The sequence below is a fragment of the Schistocerca serialis genome, chromosome 2 (genome assembly GCF_023864345.2).
Source record: "Schistocerca serialis cubense isolate TAMUIC-IGC-003099 chromosome 2, iqSchSeri2.2, whole genome shotgun sequence".
NCBI classification, from domain to species: Eukaryota; Metazoa; Arthropoda; class Insecta; order Orthoptera; family Acrididae; genus Schistocerca; species Schistocerca serialis.
The window spans coordinates 564,974,560-564,994,263 of NC_064639.1; the positions used below are offsets into that span (position 1 = coordinate 564,974,560).

Genomic DNA, 19,704 nt, shown 5'->3' on the forward strand with positions numbered 1-19,704 from the left:
AGCTGATAGTTCGGTAATTTTCACATCTGTCAACACCTGCTTTCTTTGGGATTGGAATTATTATATTCTTCTTGAAGTCTGAGGGTATTTTGCCTGTTTCATACATCTTGCTCACCAGATGGTAGAGTTTTGTCAGGACTGGCTCTCCCACGGTCGTCAGTAGTTCCAATGGAATATTGTCTACTCCGGGGGCCTTGTTTCGACTCAGGTCTTTCAGTGCTCTGTCAAACTCTTCACGCAGTATCATATCTCCCATTTCATTTTCATCTACATCCTCTTCCATTTCCATAATATTGTCCTCAAGTACATCGCCCTTGTATAGACCCTCTATATACTCCTTCCACCTTTCTGCTTTCCCCTCTTTGCTTAGAACTGGGTTTCCATCTGAGCTCTTGATATTCATACAAGTCGTTCTCTTATCTCCAAAGGTCTCTTTAATTTTCCTGTAGGCGGTATCTATCTTACCCCTAGTGAGATAGGCCTCTACATCCTTACATTTGTCCTCTAGCCATCCCTGCTTAGCCATTTTGCACTTCCTGTCGATCTCATTTTTGAGACGTTTGTATTCCTTTTTGCCTGTTTCACTTACTGCATTTTTATATTTTCTCCTTTCATCAATTAAATTCAATATTTCTTCTGTTACCCAAGGATTTCTACTAGCCCTCGTCTTTTCACCTACTTGATCCTCTGCTGCCTTCAATACTTCATCCCTCAAAGCTACCCATTCTTCTTCTACTGTATTTATTTCCCCCATTCCTGTCAATTGCTCCCTTATGCTCCCCCTGAATCTCTGTACAACCTCTGGTTCTTTTAGTTTATCCAGGTCCCATCTCCTTAAATTCCCACCTTTTAGCAGTTTCTTCAGTTTTAATCTACAGGTCATAACCAATAGATTGTGGTCAGAGTCCACATCTGCCCCTGGAAATGTCTTACAATTTAAAACCTGGTTCCTAAATCTCTGTCTTACCATTATATAATCTATCTGATACCTTTTAGTATCTCCAGGGTTCTTCCATGTATACAACCTTCTTTCATGATTCTTAAACCAAGTGTTAGTTATGATTATGTTGTGCTCTGTGGAAAATTCGACCAGGCGGCTTCCTCTTTCATTTCTATCCCCCAATCCATATTCACCTACTATGTTTCCTTCTTTCCCTTTTCCTACACTCGAATTCCAGTCACCCATGACTATTAAATTTTCGTCTCCCTTCACAATCTGAATAATTTCTTTTATTTCATCATACATTTCTTCAATTTCTTCGTCATCTGCAGAGCTAGTTGGCATATAAACTTGTACTACTGTAGTAGGCGTGGGCTTCGTATCTATCTTGGCCACAATAATGCGTTCACTATGCTGTTTGTAGTAGCTTACCCGCATTCCTATTTTCCTATTCATTATTAAACCTACTCCTGCATTACCCCTATTTGATTTTGTGTTTATAACCCTGTAGTCACCTGACCAGAAGTCTTGTTCCTCCTGCCACCGAACTTCACTAATTCCCACTATATCTAACTTCAACCTATCCATTTCCCTTTTTAAATTTTCTAACCTACCTGCCCGATTAAGGGATCTGACATTCCACGCTCCGATCCGTAGAACGCCAGTTTTCTTTCTCCTGATAACGACATCCTCCTGAGTAGTCCCCGCCCGGAGATCCGAATGGGGGACTATTTTACCTCCGGAATATTTTACCCAAGAGGACGCCATCATCATGTAATCATACAGTAAAGCTGCATGCCCTCGGGAAAAATTACGGCTGTAGTTTCCCCTTGCTTTCAGCCGTTCGCAGTACCAGCACAGCAAGGCCGTTTTAGTTATTGTTACAAGGCCAGATCAGTCAATCATCCAGACTGTTGCCCTTGCAACTACTGAAAAGGCTGCTGCCCCTGTTCAGGAACCACACGTTTGTCTGGCCTCTCAACAGATACCCCTCCGTTGTGGTTGCACCTACGGTACGGCTATCTGTATCGCTGAGGCACGCAAGCCTCCCCACCAACGGCAAGGTCCATGGTTCATGGGGGGGGGGGGGGCGTATCTGTGTACGAAGCGTATTTACCATCCAATTGAGTACACGTAATGCAATTCACAAAGCCTTTAAGTCCTGGTATCGAAATGTCTCTTGTTTACTACCCTTGCCGCCTGTGCGATGAAATTGCGCTTCAGCGTTACACATCATCCAAAGTTCACAATTTTACAGATCCACTGATCCATCTATTTCCTGTCGGTGGCGATAAGCCACGTCTGTCAGTTCTTACAGTGATTTCAACTACCTCGGACATGTCCCCCACTATTTCCGTTTACTTAGATGTTCAGTGCTTTTTATAGCGCGCGTTTTGTGTTTTCCTCCACGCTTGTCTATACACAGTGTTCAGACTCTGTTCCCCCGACAGATAGCTCACATGTCGAATTTTCATTCCTTCTTCTGGGGTTTGAGGTTGCGGGATTTGTAATCGTCTAGTATAGTTTGTAACAATTTGTGGCGAGTGTGGCGGTTTTGCGGAGGTATCACCCCTGTGCTGATGAAAAAGTGGAGAGGTACGATATTGTTATGCGTGTGACGCTTTTCCTTTTCTTTCTTTGTAGTTTTAATTGGTAGCCATCACAGAGATGGCATTTTTGCAGTGCTAGTAGGAGCAGTTGCGCCTCCAGGAACAGCAACAAAAGCTGCAGCACGAGCAGCTGCAGAAACTGCTCAAACAGAATGCGGAGTAGCTCTGCTCTCACACTCTGCTCTGAAGGCGGACCAAGTGCCTAGGGAGAAGCCTCCCCTCTACCCGTGCCCGCCCCCTTCACAGAGCCCTCAACTGCTCTTGCTTCGCATAAATGGGTTTACGTGTCAGCAGGGCGACTGCGTTGGTCATGGCATATTTCTACCCGTAGACTAAATTGATACAGCGTGCATAGCGCCCTCACCGTTTCCTTTGCCATCCTTTCATCCACAAAATAGGGCAGTGTGGTGTTGATCCCGCAACTCCCACTTCGGACTACATGGAATTGGAACCAGCGCCTTCCTTTTGCCGCTCGCCCGTGGATTTGTTCTCATCCCTACTGGTGCAGACGGACCGTCCGGCACTCCAGCCTGCACCTTCTCCCGCCACTCCGTGGCTTTTTCAGGAGTGACAGAATTAGCATTCCCGCCTGTGGACATCGATGTGGACGCAGATATGGCGTAGGTTTCACTGCAGAATAGTGCGCCACGCTGCCACTGAAGGCGCGCTCAAAGCATTTTATAGGCAGAGTCACTGACCCACTGTCACTGTCGGCAGCGATAGACCGGCGCTGCGTTTTTAAGCTGATTTACACTTCCTTGGCTGGGGCGTTCACCTCGCACCGTGCTTTGTTTCTGGTGCTTGGTTGTTCAGTTCCTTGCGCTGGAGACGTTTTGTGTTTTTCTCTATGCTTATCTCTACGCATTGTTCAGACTCTTTGCATTACTGGTAGATCGACTCGAATGTCGAGTTTCCTTTCCCTCTTCCGAGGTTCAGCTCCCCAGATATGTAGTCGAGCCACCGCCAGCTAGCACAGTTTACATTTGTGCCGACAGTTACGGTTCGCTGCGTTTTTACGCCCTGTGCAGATACAAAATACGCGATCCACAGACAAGTTGAGCACACGACTTCACTCCCTGAGGTAACAAACAACTTCGGCGACAGGAAGAGTATCTGGCCACAAAAGTAAAACAGACGTAAAATTTCCAAAGTTTGAGTACAGCAGAGCCTATAATAGTATAGATTAACGCTGTCTAAAAGAAGAAGAAGGAAGAAAATTCTCCTGAATACTACTAAGTCAGCATATTCTTACTTCGTCACGCTAACCTGTGCTGTAACCTTCTTTTGCTGCGACAGGTTCAGCACGTGGGAGGTGAGACTTGGACTCACCAGTCTAAGCATTATTGAGCCTAGCCGCGTGACCATCGTCACCAGGTCGGCGACGGTGCACTCGGAATACAACCCCAACAACCTCTACAACGACATCGCCGTCGTCTTCCTGGGTACCAACGTCCCAATCAACAGTAAGTCTCACACGAATGTGGATACATTATCATATAGACAAATAGTTTCCTACACTATCTAAAAATTTACCATTGTATACACTGTATGAATAGAATATTCGTGGCGGACTGGAAAATGATGAGAAGGAATAGTAGTAGGTGAATATCGACTGGGGTAAGGAGTGAAAGAGGAAGCTGCCTGGTAGAATTTTGCGCAGAGCATAATTGAATCATAGCTAACACATGGTTTAAGAATCGTGAAAGAAGGCTGTATATGTGGAAGAGACCTGTAGACACCGGAAGGGTTCAGACAGATTATGTAATGGTAAGACAGAGATTTAGGAACCAGGTTTTCAATTGTAAGACATTCCAAGGGACAGATGAGCACTCTGACCACAATTTATTGGTCATTAACTGTTGATTAAAAATGAAGAAACTGCAAAAAGGTAGGAATTCAAGGAGATCGGACCTAGATAAACTGAAAGAAGCAGAGGTTGTAAGGAGGTTCAGAGGAAGCATGAGGGAAAGATCGACAAGAACAGGAGAAAGGAATACAATAAAAGAAGAATGGTTAGCTCTGAGAGATTAAATAGTGAAGGCAGCAGAGGATCAAGTAGGTAAAAAAACGAGAGCTAGTAGAAAACCTTCGGTAACAGAAGAGATATTGAATTTAATTGACGAAAGGAGAAAATATAAAAATTCAGTAAATGAACAGGCGAAAAGAAACACAAACGCCTCAAAAATGAGATAGACATGAAGTGCAAAATGCATATGCAGCAATGCTTAGAGGACAAATTTAAGAATGTGGGAGCATATATCATAGGCATAAGGTAGACACCGCATACAGGAAAATTAAAGATACCTTTGGAGAAAACAGAACCACCTATATGAATATCTAGAGATCAGATGGAAAACAAGTCCTAAGTAAAGAAGGGACAGCAGAAAGGTTGAACGAGTATGTAGAAGGTCTACACAACGGAGACGTAAGGGGAGCCGGAATGATGAAAATGACAAAATCGACGTTTCTTGGTTTTACCATTATAAAATGATTTGGAGTTTTCTGAATAAAACAAATCAAGTTTCACCCCTCTAAGTGAATTCTAAGTGTGTTTTTTATCGCTGCACAGTTGACGAGCCGCGTAAAGTGTTGTAGCGACTTGTTGTGTCACCTCTGACGGCGCCGCTCGCTGGCTGCAAGCTGGGTATCTTTGCGGAATTAGACAGTGTTTAGTTTTCCAACGTTGTATGGCTTTATCTCTGTGACAAGTTACTGTTCATATCACTAAACATAAATGCTACACCGTGTGCGTTGACTTGTGGAGTTTCCTTCGTGTTGTTTAGCTGTTCAATTTTGCGTATTTGACGAATTTTGCTCGTACCTTTTTTACGTATTTGGTTTGTGGATATCAATATGCCCCGTTTCAGCAATCGAGTGTTTAAGAAAAGGCACAATGAGTGGAGGAACAAATATTTTGTTGTTTCGAAGGGAGATGCTGCTCAGACTGCTTCACCGACTACTCCAAATGAATGTGACAGAACTTCTTCCAGCAAGAAACTTTGTGACAGCAAAGAAAAATGAGAAAACAATGAAAGTGACAGTAATAATGTTAATGAAATAATTAACATTTCCTTGCTCTCAAATATTTTGAAACGTAACGAATTATGCCAAGTTTGCAAAGAAAGTGGACTGGAATTGAAAATAACTTCACACATTGGTTTGGCATGTAAAATGTTATTGAAATGTAAGAAATGTGCTGCAGAAGTTTCGTTTTCTAATTCTAACAGTATTCCTTGGAGTGTTAATAGTGGAGAGAAGGTGTATGATATAAATGTTAGGCAAGTGTATGGCTTGCATTGTATTGGCAAAGGGCAGTGCTGCAGGTACAATGTTACGTGGAATTATGAACTTGCCACAACCACCAACCAAGTTTGAATTTTATAATGAATTGGTGGAATCTTCTGCTGAAGATATTGCTCAAGCAGCAATGAAGAAAGCGGTTGAAGAAGCTGTGACAGATAATAGGAATTGCAGATGTTTAACTCTTGCTTTAGATGGATCATGGCAATGTAGAGGTCATAAATCTCTAAATGGAGTTGTGACAGCTACCAGTGGAGACAGTTGCAAAGTAATTGATGTTGCTATTCTCTCAAAACGTTGTATATGTAAGGGCAATAGCAAGGACGAACATAGTGAAAGTTGTGAAGCAAATTTTCATTGCACAAGTAGTGCAATGGAAGTAGAGAGAGTGAAAGCAAATTTTTCCAGATCACAGGAGTGGTATAATGTATGATTCACTAACTATCTAGGAGATGGTGATTCTCAGGGATGTAAAGCTGTAGAGGAACTCAAACCTTATGGCAATGAAATTCACTTTCAAAAACAGGAGTGCACTGGACATGTGTAGAAGTGCATGGGGGTTCGCTTGTGCAAACTAAAGCAGACATTAGGATCCCAGAAGCTTAGTGATGGTAAGACCCTTGGAGGAAAAGGAAGATTGTCAGGTGAAGCAATTTATAAATTGCAGAGGTATTATGGGTGTGCTATTAGGCAAAATGCAAGAAGCATTGAGCATATGAGGAGAGCAGTATGGGCGTTATTTTTTCATACTGCATCAACAAATGAGCACCCACAACATGCACTGTGCGCCACAGGTGATGACTCATGGTGTAAGTACCAACCAGGAAAGGAATATGCCAATAAAAACAGTTTGACAAATGCTGTAATTGACGCAATTAAGCCCATATTCAGAGATTTATCGAAGCCAAGATTATTGGAAAAGTGTTTGCAAGGGAAAACACAAAATTCAAATGAAAGTATAAATAATTTAATTTCTATTTGGATTCCCAAAAGAGTGTTTGTTCAGATAAAAACATTGCATTTTGGAGTGTATGATGCAGTGGCAACATACAATGAAGGAAACGTTATCAAATATGATGTGCTGACACGTTTAGGTTTCCAACCAGGGCGCAACACCATTTCCACACTGCGCCTAATTGATGAAGATATACTAAGAGCTGCAGGAAGATGAGACAAAAGCCTACAACATGAAGCAAAAGGGAAGAAAAGACCAGTGAAAGGAAATTAACCCTGGAAAAAGACGAGGGTACTGATAATCCATCATATGGGGCAGGAATGTATTACAAAACTTTGGAAGGTATTTCCTGTAACTTTAAAATTTTCATCTTTGAGGAACATCTTCTCAAAAACTGCAAACACTATATCAATGAAATTTATAACAATATTGTTTGCTTCCTTTCATTCATTTTTATATCAAATTGTAAAAAAAATATTGTATAATATAACAGTTATAGAAGAAAAAGTGCAAAATTTTAGAGAAAAAAATAAGCGTCTGTTAAATAAATTGTAAAACAAAAAGCAATAAATATTTCTTAACATGGCATTATAACATTGTAGAGAAACAGTCACTAAACATGTAGTCCAAATTTCAGAGCAATGTGTTTAATGGTTTTAGAAAAAATGTTCCTTCTATTTGATAAAATTAACATGGAGGAAACTGATCGTTCTGGCTCCCCTTAAGAGACGGCAATATTATAGAAATGGAAGAGGACGTAGATAGCGATGAGATGGGAGATATGATACTGCGTGAACAAATTGACAGAGCACTGAAAGACCCAGGTCGAAACAAAGCTACGGTAGCAGACAACATTCCGTTGGAACTACTGATAGCCTTGGGAGAGCAAGCCATAAAAAAAGTCTTCCACATGGCGAGCAAAATGTATGAGACTTGTAAAATACCGTCAAACTTCAAGAAAAATATAATAATTCCAATTCCAAAGAAAGGAGTTGCTGACGGGTGTGAAATTACCGAGCTATTAAATTAATAAGTCAAGTTGCAAAATATTAACACAAATTTTTTACAGAACGATGGAAAAATTGGTAGAAGCGAGAATCAGTTTGGATTCCGTAGAAATGCTGGAACATGTGAGGCAATACTGACCCTACGACTTATCTTAGAAGATAGATTAAGGAAAGGCAAACCTACGTTTCTAGAATTTGTAGACTTATGAAAGACTTTTGACAATGTTACCTGGAATACTCTCTATCAAATTCTGAAGGCGGATGGGATAAACTACAGGGAGCGAAAGGCTGTTTACCATTCGTCCAGGAACCATATGCCAGTTAAATGAGTCGAGGGGTACGAAAGGGACGCAGTGGTTGAGAAGGGAGTGAGACTGGGTTGTAGCCTATCCCCCATGTGACGCAATCTGTATACTGAGCAAGCAGTAAAGGAAACCAAGTGGGAATTAAAATCCAGGAAGAAGAAATAAAAACTTTGAGATTTGCTGGCGACACTGTAATTCTGTCAGAGACAGCAAAGGACCTGGAAGACAGTTGAACGGAATGGACAGTGTCTTGAAAGTAGGATACTAGATGAAGATCAACAAAAGCAAAACGAGGATAATGGAATGTAGTCAAATTAAATCGAGTGGTGTAGAGGGAATGAAACACATTTAAAATTGTAGATGACTTTTGCTATTTGAGCAGCAAAATAATTGATGATGGTCGAAGTAGAGAGGATACAAAACGTAGACTGGCGATGGCAAGTGAAGCGTTTCCGAAGAGGAGAAATTTGTTAACGTCGAGTACAGATTTAAGTGTGAGGAGGTCTTTTGTGCAAGTATTTGTATGGAGTGAACCAATGTACGGAAGTGAAAGATGGACGATAAAAAGAGTGACTGCTACTCAAATTCACGAATCATGTTTGTGCCATTACCTCCCCTATTTCGCGATAATACAAATCGAGCTTCCCTTCTTTGAAGTTTTCCGATGTCATCCGTCAGTCCCACCTGATGCGGATCCCACACCTCACAGCATACTCCAGAATAAGGCGGACAAACAAGGTGTAAACATTCTCTTTAATAGACCTGTTGCACCTTCCAAGTGTTCTGCCATTGAATCGCAGTCTTTGGTTTGCTCTACCCACAACATTATCTATGTGATCGTTCCAATTTAGGTTACTTGTAATTGTAATCCCTAAGAATTTAACTGAATTTACAGCCTTCAGATTTGTGTGGCTTATTGCGTAATCGAAATTTAGCTGATTTCTTTTAGTACTCTTCGCACCATGCAAATATCTTATCTAATACCTTTTGCTCATCTGATGACTTTACAAGACGGTAAATGATAGCATCATCTGCAAACAATCTTAGACAGCTACTCTGATTGTTTCCTATGTCGTTAACATAGATCAGGAACAATAGAGGGCCTATAAAACTTCCTTGATGAAAGCCGGATATTACATCTGTTTTACTCGATGACTTTCCATCTATTACTACAGGAAACCACGAATCCAGTCGCACAAGAGGCATTATTCCATAGGCACGCAGTTTGGTTAGAAGACGCTTGTGAGGAACGGTGTCAGAAGCCTTATGGAAATCTAAAAATATAGAATCAGTTTGACATCCCCTGTTGATAGCACTCATTACTTCATGAGTATGAAGAGCTAGTTGTGTTTCACAAGAACGATATTTTCTGAATCCGTGCTTTGTGTCAGTAAATCGTTTTCTTCGACTACTTCACAATGTTCGAACACAGTATAAGTACCAAAACTCTACTGCGAATCGACGTTAGTGATATGGTCCTGTAATTCAGTGGATTATTCCTACTTCCCCTTTTTCGTATTGGTGTGACTTGAGCAATTTTCCAGTCATTAGATACGGATTTTTCTGTGAGCCAGTGGTTGTATATCGTTTCTAAATATGGAGCTATTCCATCAGCATATTCTGAAAGGAACCTGACTGGTATACAGTTTGGACCGGAGGCCTTGGCTTTATTAAGTGATTTAAGCTGTTTTTCTACACCGAGGATATCTACTTCTATGTTTCTCATCTTGATTGTAATCTTTGGACTGAGGACCACAAAAGCAACAATAAATATAACGTTCGAGAAACTTAAACGCATTCCAGTCGTAAAATCTCCGGTACTGATCTGAAGAAGCTATTGGCGATACTTTTACTTCACTAATGGCATCAAAGAACGTTCATTAGTGCACACATCTTTCAGCGAGCAAATTTCTCATATGGAGGCAATGGACGAGCAAGTTCCTCCTATGGAGACAATGGCCTGGGATTCGGGAGGAGCGAGGATCTATCCCAAATCCTTAAATCATTAAACGCTAACTTGGGACTGTTATGAATCACTGACAAAGCCATTGCAGGTTTTCTGACATATCGGAGCTTGTGTTCCAACTAACGTCATCATAAGAGGAGGGATTTGTGTGTGTGTGTGTGGGGGGGGGGGGGGGGGTGATTTCGAAGGTTGGGGGGGGTTTAATAGTGAATCTCTGCAAATTAACACATCAGGACGTAACTTCACTTCCTGGACTGTATGACATTGCCAAAATAACGCCTTATGCGCTAATTGTATTTCGCTGGAAAAAGAGGATATATGGGGTGTTAAAAATATTTTGAAAGGTGGTATATGAACGAAAACAAGACAAAAAGTCACTAAATACAGGCTCCAAAATGCGTATCTTGAGAGCTATGACCATTTGCTTTTCTTTGCTAGTGTGAAACACATCTCTTGTATTGCAAGCTCTTTGTCACTACGAATAATGTATAGAACGCAGTGAACAAATGAGGACACACTCCATTGTTACTGTCCATGGAAACAGCGTGCAGTAAACATTTGTTAGTTTTGTTACTGTTAATGGTATTCAGAGTTCTGGATAAGTGCAGAGCATACATTAGTTCTGCAGGAAACACGCTGTGTTGTGATTAGACTGTCAAATACTTTTATTATATTGCAATTTTACCTTTAATTTTCTTTTCCATGATTCTGTATATTATCGTATGGGACAACTTACGTGTCGATGATAAAACCTGAGGATGTGTTAGATGACGATCAATTTGGCTTTAGGAAAGATAAAGGCATCAGAGAGGCAGTTGCAGTTGATCATGAAAGCAAGACTAAAGAAAAATCAAGAAACTTTGAAAGCATTTGTCGATCTGTAAAAAGCTTTCAGCTGTGTCAAACGGGGCAAGATGTTCGAAATTCTGAGAAAAATAGGGTTATGTACAACATGTACAACAGCCTAGAACGAATAATAAGAATTGATGACCAAGAACGAAGTGCTCGCATTAAAAATGTATCACAGGGATGAAGTCCTTCGCCCCTACTGTTCAATCTATACATCGAAGAATCAATTCTGGAAATGAAAAAATGTTCAGGAGTGTAACTGAAATTCAAGGTGAAAAGATACCAGTGATACGATTCGCTGATGACATTGTAACCCTGAGTGAAAGTGAAGAAGAATTACATGAACTGCTGAATGGAATGACAGTTTGATCAGTACAGAATATGGATTGCGAGTAAATCGAAGAAAGACGAAGGTAGTGAAAAGTAGCATAAATAAGAACTGCAAGGAACTTAACGTAGGGATTGATGGTCACGAAGTAGATGAGGTAAAGCAATTCTGCTATCTAGGCAGCAAAACAGCCCATGACGGACGGAGCAAGGAGGACATCAAAGCAGAGTTACAATGGCGAAAAGAGCATTCCTGGACAACAGAAGTCTGCTAGTATCTAACATTAGCCTTACTTTTAGGAAGAAATTTGTGAGAATGTACATTTGGAGCACAGCATTGTGTGGTTGTGAAACATGGGCTATAGGAAAACTGGAACAGAAGAAAATCGAAGCATTTGAGATGTGATGCTACCGACGAATGTTGGTAATTAGGTGCACCGCTGAAATGAGGAATGAAGAGATTCTGCGCAGAATCGGAGAGGAAAGGAATATGTGGAAAACACTGGCAAGGAGAAGGGGTAGGATGATAGGACGTCTGTTAAGATATCGGGGAATGACTTCCATGGTACTAGAGGAAGCTGTAGAGGGCAAAAACTGTAGAGGAAGACAGAGACTGGAAACATGCAGCAAATAATTAAGAACGTAGTTTGCAGGTGCTACGCTGAGATGAAGAGTTTGGGACCGGAGAGGAATTCGTGGCGGGCAGCATCAAACCAGTCAGAAGACAGATGACTAAGAAAAAAGAAAAAAAAAGTTTTATTTTCGCACTTGCCATCACAATGTAAGCTAATTTCTACACACAGGGAATGGCAGACACAATGTTTTGTTATGGTCTGGCAAATAGAAGCAACTGTTCAGTTCGTGTGATGTACGCCGAAAAATATGCAGAGTAGTCAGACGTTATATACAACCAAACAGCTTGACAGCTTACACCCTCAATAGCACGTACAGAAATAATTTTCCAAGTGAGCTAATGTTTTAAATGGCGCGAAAATAGAGCTGTGACCAAGTTCTGAAAACGGAAAGTAACTGCTAAACTGAACTTTTACGAATAAAACAAACAATTAAAATTCAAATAAAAAATGCGTTTCTCTGTTGAAATGTGCTTTCACACATTACATATTATGCGCTGAATGAGTATCGGTAAATCAAAATCTAGCTAGTTATGTGCATTTTAGAAAGGACAAGACATTTTCTATGAAGAGTATGATAAAAAATTCATACCATGAAACTGAGGGGACCGAAATTGTTTTTAGTGTTAACAGAGTTCCGTGTTAAGTGGTGTTCGCAGAAAAGTCCAATAATGCCGCAGTTTCGATCTCGCCAAATTTTGTTAGAGAATTCGATCTCCTGCCGACATTACTCTTGTACGTAAAAACTGAAGACCGGAAGTCCGTTTTGTCGGAAAAAAATCTGTTGTACTTTGCAGTGTCTTTTCTAACAAAAAATTTTCAACAAACTGTTCGATATCGTCCAGCATTTTATTCATGTCACCATTCGAATGAGCATTTAAATAGCTGCTAGTGTTTTGAATAGTGTTATGTACTGAGGACAGAAACTGCAGTGTTTATTCGATCGTCATATTTGTCATCGTTCATTTAAAATCCTGTTTGGTGCACTGCCGCGTCGTCGTATAAAATACTTAAATAATACTATAAAAAGAGTTGTTTTGGTGGTATTGTAGAGATCTTTCTTCGGGCGTATAATGATTTAGCTGAGCGGTGGGTATTTCAATGTCTTGCAATTTCTGCAGATGTCATGAGACTGCCGGGGTCAAATTTCTTACATTTTGTCGGTTCTAATGTAACGCTGGTTAGTGTTAGGAGTGAGAGGGCTGGGGATATACGCATGACTAGCGTCGTATTTCCGCGACTAACAGTAGGAAAACAAGGTCCTCATTGACTGCAGCAAATTCGCCAGGTAAAATAAGTATCGTGTGCCATTTTTAGTTGTGACATCCCAGGGAGTGGGTAGAGCCGTTGTCGGAAAGGGTGTTCTTCGGCGCACTTTAGCCCCTTCTCTTGAGGAAATTTTGGAGGTGTGTTGTTGTGTATTTATAGAGTATAGGTGAGTGTAATAGTGATAGTGTGTAACCGTCCGATAATGTAAAAACTTTCCCAAACATTTCATTAAATGCCATTGGCGTCACTAACCTTCTATACAGATCGCAACGTACGTAATCGCAACATACGTAATACATCTAAAAGACCGGCGACAAATCCCCGTGTGCTTCGATTTGCTACGATTGCAAGTAAGTTCTTTTGGTAGTGACAATTCAAGCTTTGAATGATACGTTGTTCTCACGGTTGCAATACATTTGTGGTGTTCGTAGGAAAATTTGTATGCTTTATAGATTTGAATATTGCGGGGTAGCGGAAAATTATCAAAAATAATTACCTTAATGCTTTTCTGATAGACGGAATTTGAGAATCCAGTAGGCAAACATATCAGTCAGCAGCCACGTTTATTTCGTAGCCGTACATTTTTAAAACATAATGGCTTTAAACTCGTCCCGATGACAAATAAGGATCGCTCATGAGATCCATCTGACATGTACCCTACCAATGGCATAAATCTTTCCTTAGAGGTTATCCTCTCTGAAAACAATTGACCCCTAAGCGATACAGTTTTATTGGGTATGCAGGCCCAAATTAACGTAGCTTCGTTGGTGCTGAAAGCATCTGCTGCGTCATATCTGTAGTCGTAATCCATAAACCTTGGTTACCTTCACACCAAACATTTTTTAACTCTATGCTGTTCGTTTTCATGTACGTGATAACCAGCCTTTATTTGTAGAAAATTCGATATCCATTTGTTTTTCTCCAGTTCAACAGTTTTTCCACGCAAAAAGTTCCTGGTACAGGAGCATTCTGGGACCTAGCTCATTTGAACCAACAAGCAACGCAGTATACACTTCATACATGTCTCAGGCTCGAAATTGTGCGCTCAAACATTGCTGTAATTTGATCTCTATTTTTAATTAACGTCGACAATGTACAGTCAGAAAATCAATCTCTTGACTCATTTGCTTTTTCGATTTCCTTTGTAAAATTGCATAATACACAAATGATGACTTTATTTATATTTTATTCCGACCGGTTTCGGAAAAAAAACCATGTTCATGGTCGTTGAAAATTTTATCTGTAGTCAGCATTACATATTAAAACGGCATATTAATTTGTCGACGACCGTGAACGTAGTTTATGTCCGAAACCGGTCGGAATAAAATATAAATAAAGTCAACATTTGTGTGTCATGCATTTTATAAAGTTTTTACAAGCTAAGAACTGACTTAACAAGACGTTTTCGATTTCCGTTTTCTTATCAAGTGCCTTAAGCAGCCCCATCTTTATTTTAAGCGAAATATCAATTTATTTCGTCCCGATTTATTTCGAACTGCACGCAGAAAACAAATTTACAGTGCCTGCATCCAAAAACAGAAAGCACAAACGATTTCAAAATCCACTGATTTCGACTCACAATTTACCGACATAAACACAGTAATAGCGAATTTGAAATCAGAGTGAAATGTTTTGATAATGGCAGTACCCAACGACAAGCGCTAACAGCAAAAACAGATGCGATCATTGTTTACTTTGTTCAGCCTTATGAAAAGAAAAAGTCAATCTGGGTCTCACGATTGCAGAAAAAGAGTCTGTCAGCATATCACAAAAATTTCCCTTTCAGAGTTAAGAGAATGTGTGAAATTATTTCGTACTTTGTCGTCAACGCAGTATTAGTTTATGCTAACTTAACTGATTTTCCGGGGTCAGCATTTTCTCATCATTGTATTTTAACTCTTCAAAGACAGGCCCACTACTGTGAAATGCAGGTGATCTTATTTACAGTCTTAGTCACAACACTACCAGCGCCGCCGTGTGCTATTAATGGCGCTTTCTTAAATCTACAGGGTGTTACAAAAAGGTACGGCCAAACTTTCAGGAAACATTCCTCACACACAAATAAAGGAAAAATGTTATGTGGACATGTGTCCGGGAACGCTTAAGTTCCATGTTAGAGCTCATTTTAGTTTCGTCAGTATGTACTGTACTTCCTCTATTCACCGCCATGATTTCATACGAGATACTCTACCTGTGCTACTAGAACATGTGCCTTTACAAGTACGACAGAACATGTGGTTCATGCACGATGGAGCTCTTGCACATTTCAGTCGAAGTGTTCGTACGCTTCTCAACAACAGATTCGGTGACCGATGGATTGGTAGAAGCGGACCAATTCCATGGCCTCCACGCTCTCCTGACCTCAACCCTCTTGACTTTCATTTATGGGGGCATTTGAAAGCTCTTGTCTACGCAACCCCGGTACCAAATGTAGAGACTCTTCGTGCTCGTATTGTGGACGGCTGTGATACAATACGCCATTCTCCGGGGCTGCATCAGCGCATCATGGATTCCATGCGACGGAGGGTGGATGCATGTATCCTCGCTAACGGAGGACATTTTCAACATTTCCTGTAACAAAGTGTTTGAAGTCACGCTGGTACGTTCTGTTGCTGTGTGTTTCCATTCTTTGATTAATGTGATTTGAAGAGAAGTAATAGAATGAGCTCTAACATGGAAAGTAAGCGTTTCCGGACACATGTCCACATAACATATTTTCTTTCTTTGTGTGTGAGGAATGTTTCCTGAAAGTTTGGCCGTACCTTTTTGTAACACACTGTATAGCGGTAATTTTTATTGTTGTGAGCCTGTTGCTGGATAATGCAAACTCTGCCTGACGACAAAACGTGGATTAATAAACGTCAAGTGGCTCATGTCTGAGAGACAATCACAAACGTAATTGGTGCTCAGTTGACTGCAGACAGATACATATTTCAAGCGTGACATCTTACAGAAAATAGTTACTGCCGTGAGCAGGAAAGAGAAGAAAAGGCTATTCGAATTTACTCAGCAGTCAGGCAGTCACTTAGGTCCGCAGTTCTCGATTCCACCACGATTATATGAAAACCTTTGTTTTTGCATTTAGAGGGAGTTCTCAGCCAAATCGCTGGGGCACCGCCTCCGTGCCGCTCGTACCCAGCCTCGGTAAGCTCCGACATGTCTGTTTCTCTCACTTGGAGTGCTGCTCTCAAGTTTGTACTTGCCGTGCTGCTAGTGTTCTCTAGTTGCGTTAGCATCACCCCTCCTTCTGTTGTGCAAATAAATTCCTCCTTTGCTTTTCTAATCTGTAGAATTACTCTTCGGTGTAGTAGTTAGTATGATCGCAAATAAACAGTGCTAATAAGACCCCTGAATTCCATGAGTCTCCGGCTGCAAGTATACTGTCAGGCTATAAAATCGGCGTCTCTCGTAGATGCCCTGTGATAATGTTTGACACTGATCCAAAGCATCAACCTGCCTTCACTGGGAATTTGTCTTACTGCATACGCTGGGAAATTGCAGACTGACCCTAGACCCCCTGCCTTCCCTCTGTCCTGTGTCAGGACACGACAATTATAAATGAAATAACGCATTACACTGATGTGATATTCTATACTATTTATCACACCGTCTGACGAAAAACTTGAAGCACCCAGAAGGAGAGCAGCAAACGAAATGAAACTTCACGGATCGAGAGAGTATGTGACGGTATTTCGGTGATTACAAAATAGTCAAAAAGTACGAGCCTACTTAACAGTATGACGCTGCACCCACCCTGGCCTGGTTGCACGCACTCATTCATTTGGGAAGCCATTGTACCCTCCCCTGGGGTACGCTGCCCCATAATTGATGTACACTATGTGATCAAAAGTATCCGGACATCTGGCTGAAAATGGCTTCGTGGCGTCTTCCATAGGTAATGCTGGAATCCAATATGGTGTTGGCCCACCCTCAGCCATGATGACAGCTTCCATTCTCGCAGGCATACGTTCAGTCAGGTACTGGAAGGTATCTTGGAGAATGGCAGCCCATTCTTCACAGAGTGCTGCACTGACTAGAGGTATCGATGTCAGTCGGTGTGGCCTGGCATGAAGTCGGTGTTCCAAAACATCTCAAGGTGTTCTATAGAACTCAGCTCGGGACTCGGTGCAGGCCAGTCCATTACAGGGATGTTATTGTCGTGTAACCACTCTGATACATGCCGTGCAATATGAACAGGTGGTCGATGGTGTTGAAAGATGCAATCGCAATCCCCGAATTGCTCTTCAACAGTGGGAAGCAAGAAGCTGCTTCAAACATCAATGTAGACTTGTGCTGTGATAGTGCCACGCAAAACAACAAAGGGTGCAAGCCCCTCCATGAAAAACACGACCACACCTTAATATAACCGCCTCCAAATTTTACTGTTGGCACTACACACGCTGTCACATGACGTTCACTGGGCATTCGCCATACCTACACCTTGCCATAGGACCGCCACATTGTGTACCGTGATTCGTCACTCTACACAAAGTTTTTCCACTGTTCAGTTGTCCAATGTTTACGCTCCTTACACCAAGTGAGGCGTCGTTTGGCATTTACCGGCGTGATGTGTGGCTTATTAACAGCCGCTCGACCATGAAATCCAATTTTTCTCGCCTCTCAGCTAACTGTCATAGTACTTGCAGTGGATCCTAATGCAGGTTGGAATTTCTGTGTATGGTCTTCCTATTACACGTTACGATCCTCTTCAACTGTCGGCGGTCTCTGTCAGTCAGCAGATGAGGTCGGCCTGTTCGCTTTTGTGCTGTACGTGTCCCTTGACGTTTCCACTTCACTATCACATCGGAAAAAGTGGACCTAGGGATGTTTAGGAGCGTGGAAATCTCGCGTGCAGACGTATGACACAAGTGACATCCAATCACCTGACGACGTTCGAAGTCCGTGTTCCGCAGAGCGCCCCATTCTGCTCTATCACGATGTCTAATGACTACTGAGGTAGCTCATATGGAGTACCTGGCAGTATGTAGCAGCACAATGCACATAATATGAAAAACGTATGTTTATGGGGGTGTCCGGATACTTTTGATCACATAGTGTAACTCGTCCTTGATATCCACAGGGTCAGAGTGGACGTCCGAGCTGGTCCCATACTTGTTCTATCGGGGGAATATCTGGGGATATTGGTGGTCGCGGGAGTACCTCAACATCACGGTGATAGTTCATAGAGATACGGGCTATGTATGAACGAGCATTGTCCTGTTGCAAGAAATGGTATCACGATAAGGTCACATGAGCGGTAACACAAGTCCGTGGCGTACTGTTCTGCCGCCAGAGTTCGCTCGATCACTACCAAATGTGTCCTGAAATCATAGGCAATTGCTCCCCACATCATGACGCCAGAAGTAAAACCACTTTGTTCCCCAGTATGTTGGAAGAATGGGTCCCCTGCCCAGGTCAAAATCATACTCACCGGCAATGGTTGTCTTGGGTAGTGGATGACCACAATGCGACGCTGAACATAATGAGGCGTCATTCATTAGCAGTCCATGATACCCGGTCATGACACCACTCCAAAACCGAGCCGTTTGTGTTGTGGTGTTAATGGCAGCCTACACATGGGACAAGAATTCCCTAGTGCGACTGCTGCCAGTCTCCGACCTATAGAGTGGGATGAGACAGAACGTTGCAGCGGGTCCATTGCTTGCTCTCGGACCGCAGTATTTAACGAAACGTATTTTGAAGTATAAAGTAATTACGCATAATATATTTTGTGCAACTAATTTTTTTCTTAAAACAATTGTTTTAATTTTTCATGTAGTTTATCATTTCATTTGTCACATATTTTACCTAAGTTAAATGGTTTTACATGGTATTTTACGGAAAAACTTCTCTGTTTTTAGTGCTAAATCACATATTACCAACTGTCATCCTTGAAAACAAACTTAGATACTCGCTAGATACACCACACTTCAAATATTTGACCTTGCACACCACACGTATTTACGCATGTACCTGACAATAGAGTAACAGCCGAAAATCGATTTGTATGACAATAAATACTATGGAATATTACACCATTGTCGTCGATTATTACCTACAGTTATAGACAGCATAATGTATATTTCAGCCGATTTTAATGGCTCGTTTTCAGTATAATTGAACAGTACGATTAGTTTCGACTTCTCTACTTCAGCAGTTCCTCCACGGCAATTTTTAGCTTAATGTCTTGCTTGTTAGAATGCTTTTCCATGCATAGATTTCTACATTATTTGTGTGAGCCAAGTCATTTGTACAAAATTTCTCTAAACATGAAGTTACTTGTTTTAACGAAATATTAATATTGTTTTTTAGCGGTAAGATCGGTCACAAGGAGTACCAAAACGAATGTCTGTTGGGGGCATCATTTGTCTTTGTTGATAATATTCTGCGATTCACTGATAATATCTGAGTAAATGCCATGGTAAATTTTCGGCAAAAGCAGTTCTCTACAATCAGATAGGGACCACACACGGTGGTTCGCACATAACTGTCTTAATTTTACCGCCAAGTACACTTGGTTTCTCAGAAACCGTAGGTCGAGTGC

General features: G+C 41.3%; 1 protein-coding gene across 1 annotated transcript in view; it reads left to right on the forward strand.

The window, feature by feature from the left end:
* The first annotated feature begins 3,165 nt into the window (after positions 1–3,165).
* LOC126456221 (brachyurin-like) overlaps positions 3,166–19,704 on the forward strand; it is a 51,283-nt gene continuing 34,744 nt past the window's right edge. Inside the window, exons 1-2 of the mRNA XM_050091974.1 lie at positions 3,166–3,170; positions 3,847–4,013. Coding sequence (XP_049947931.1) covers positions 3,166–3,170; positions 3,847–4,013 — 172 coding nt within the window. The remainder of the gene's footprint in view (positions 3,171–3,846; positions 4,014–19,704) is intronic.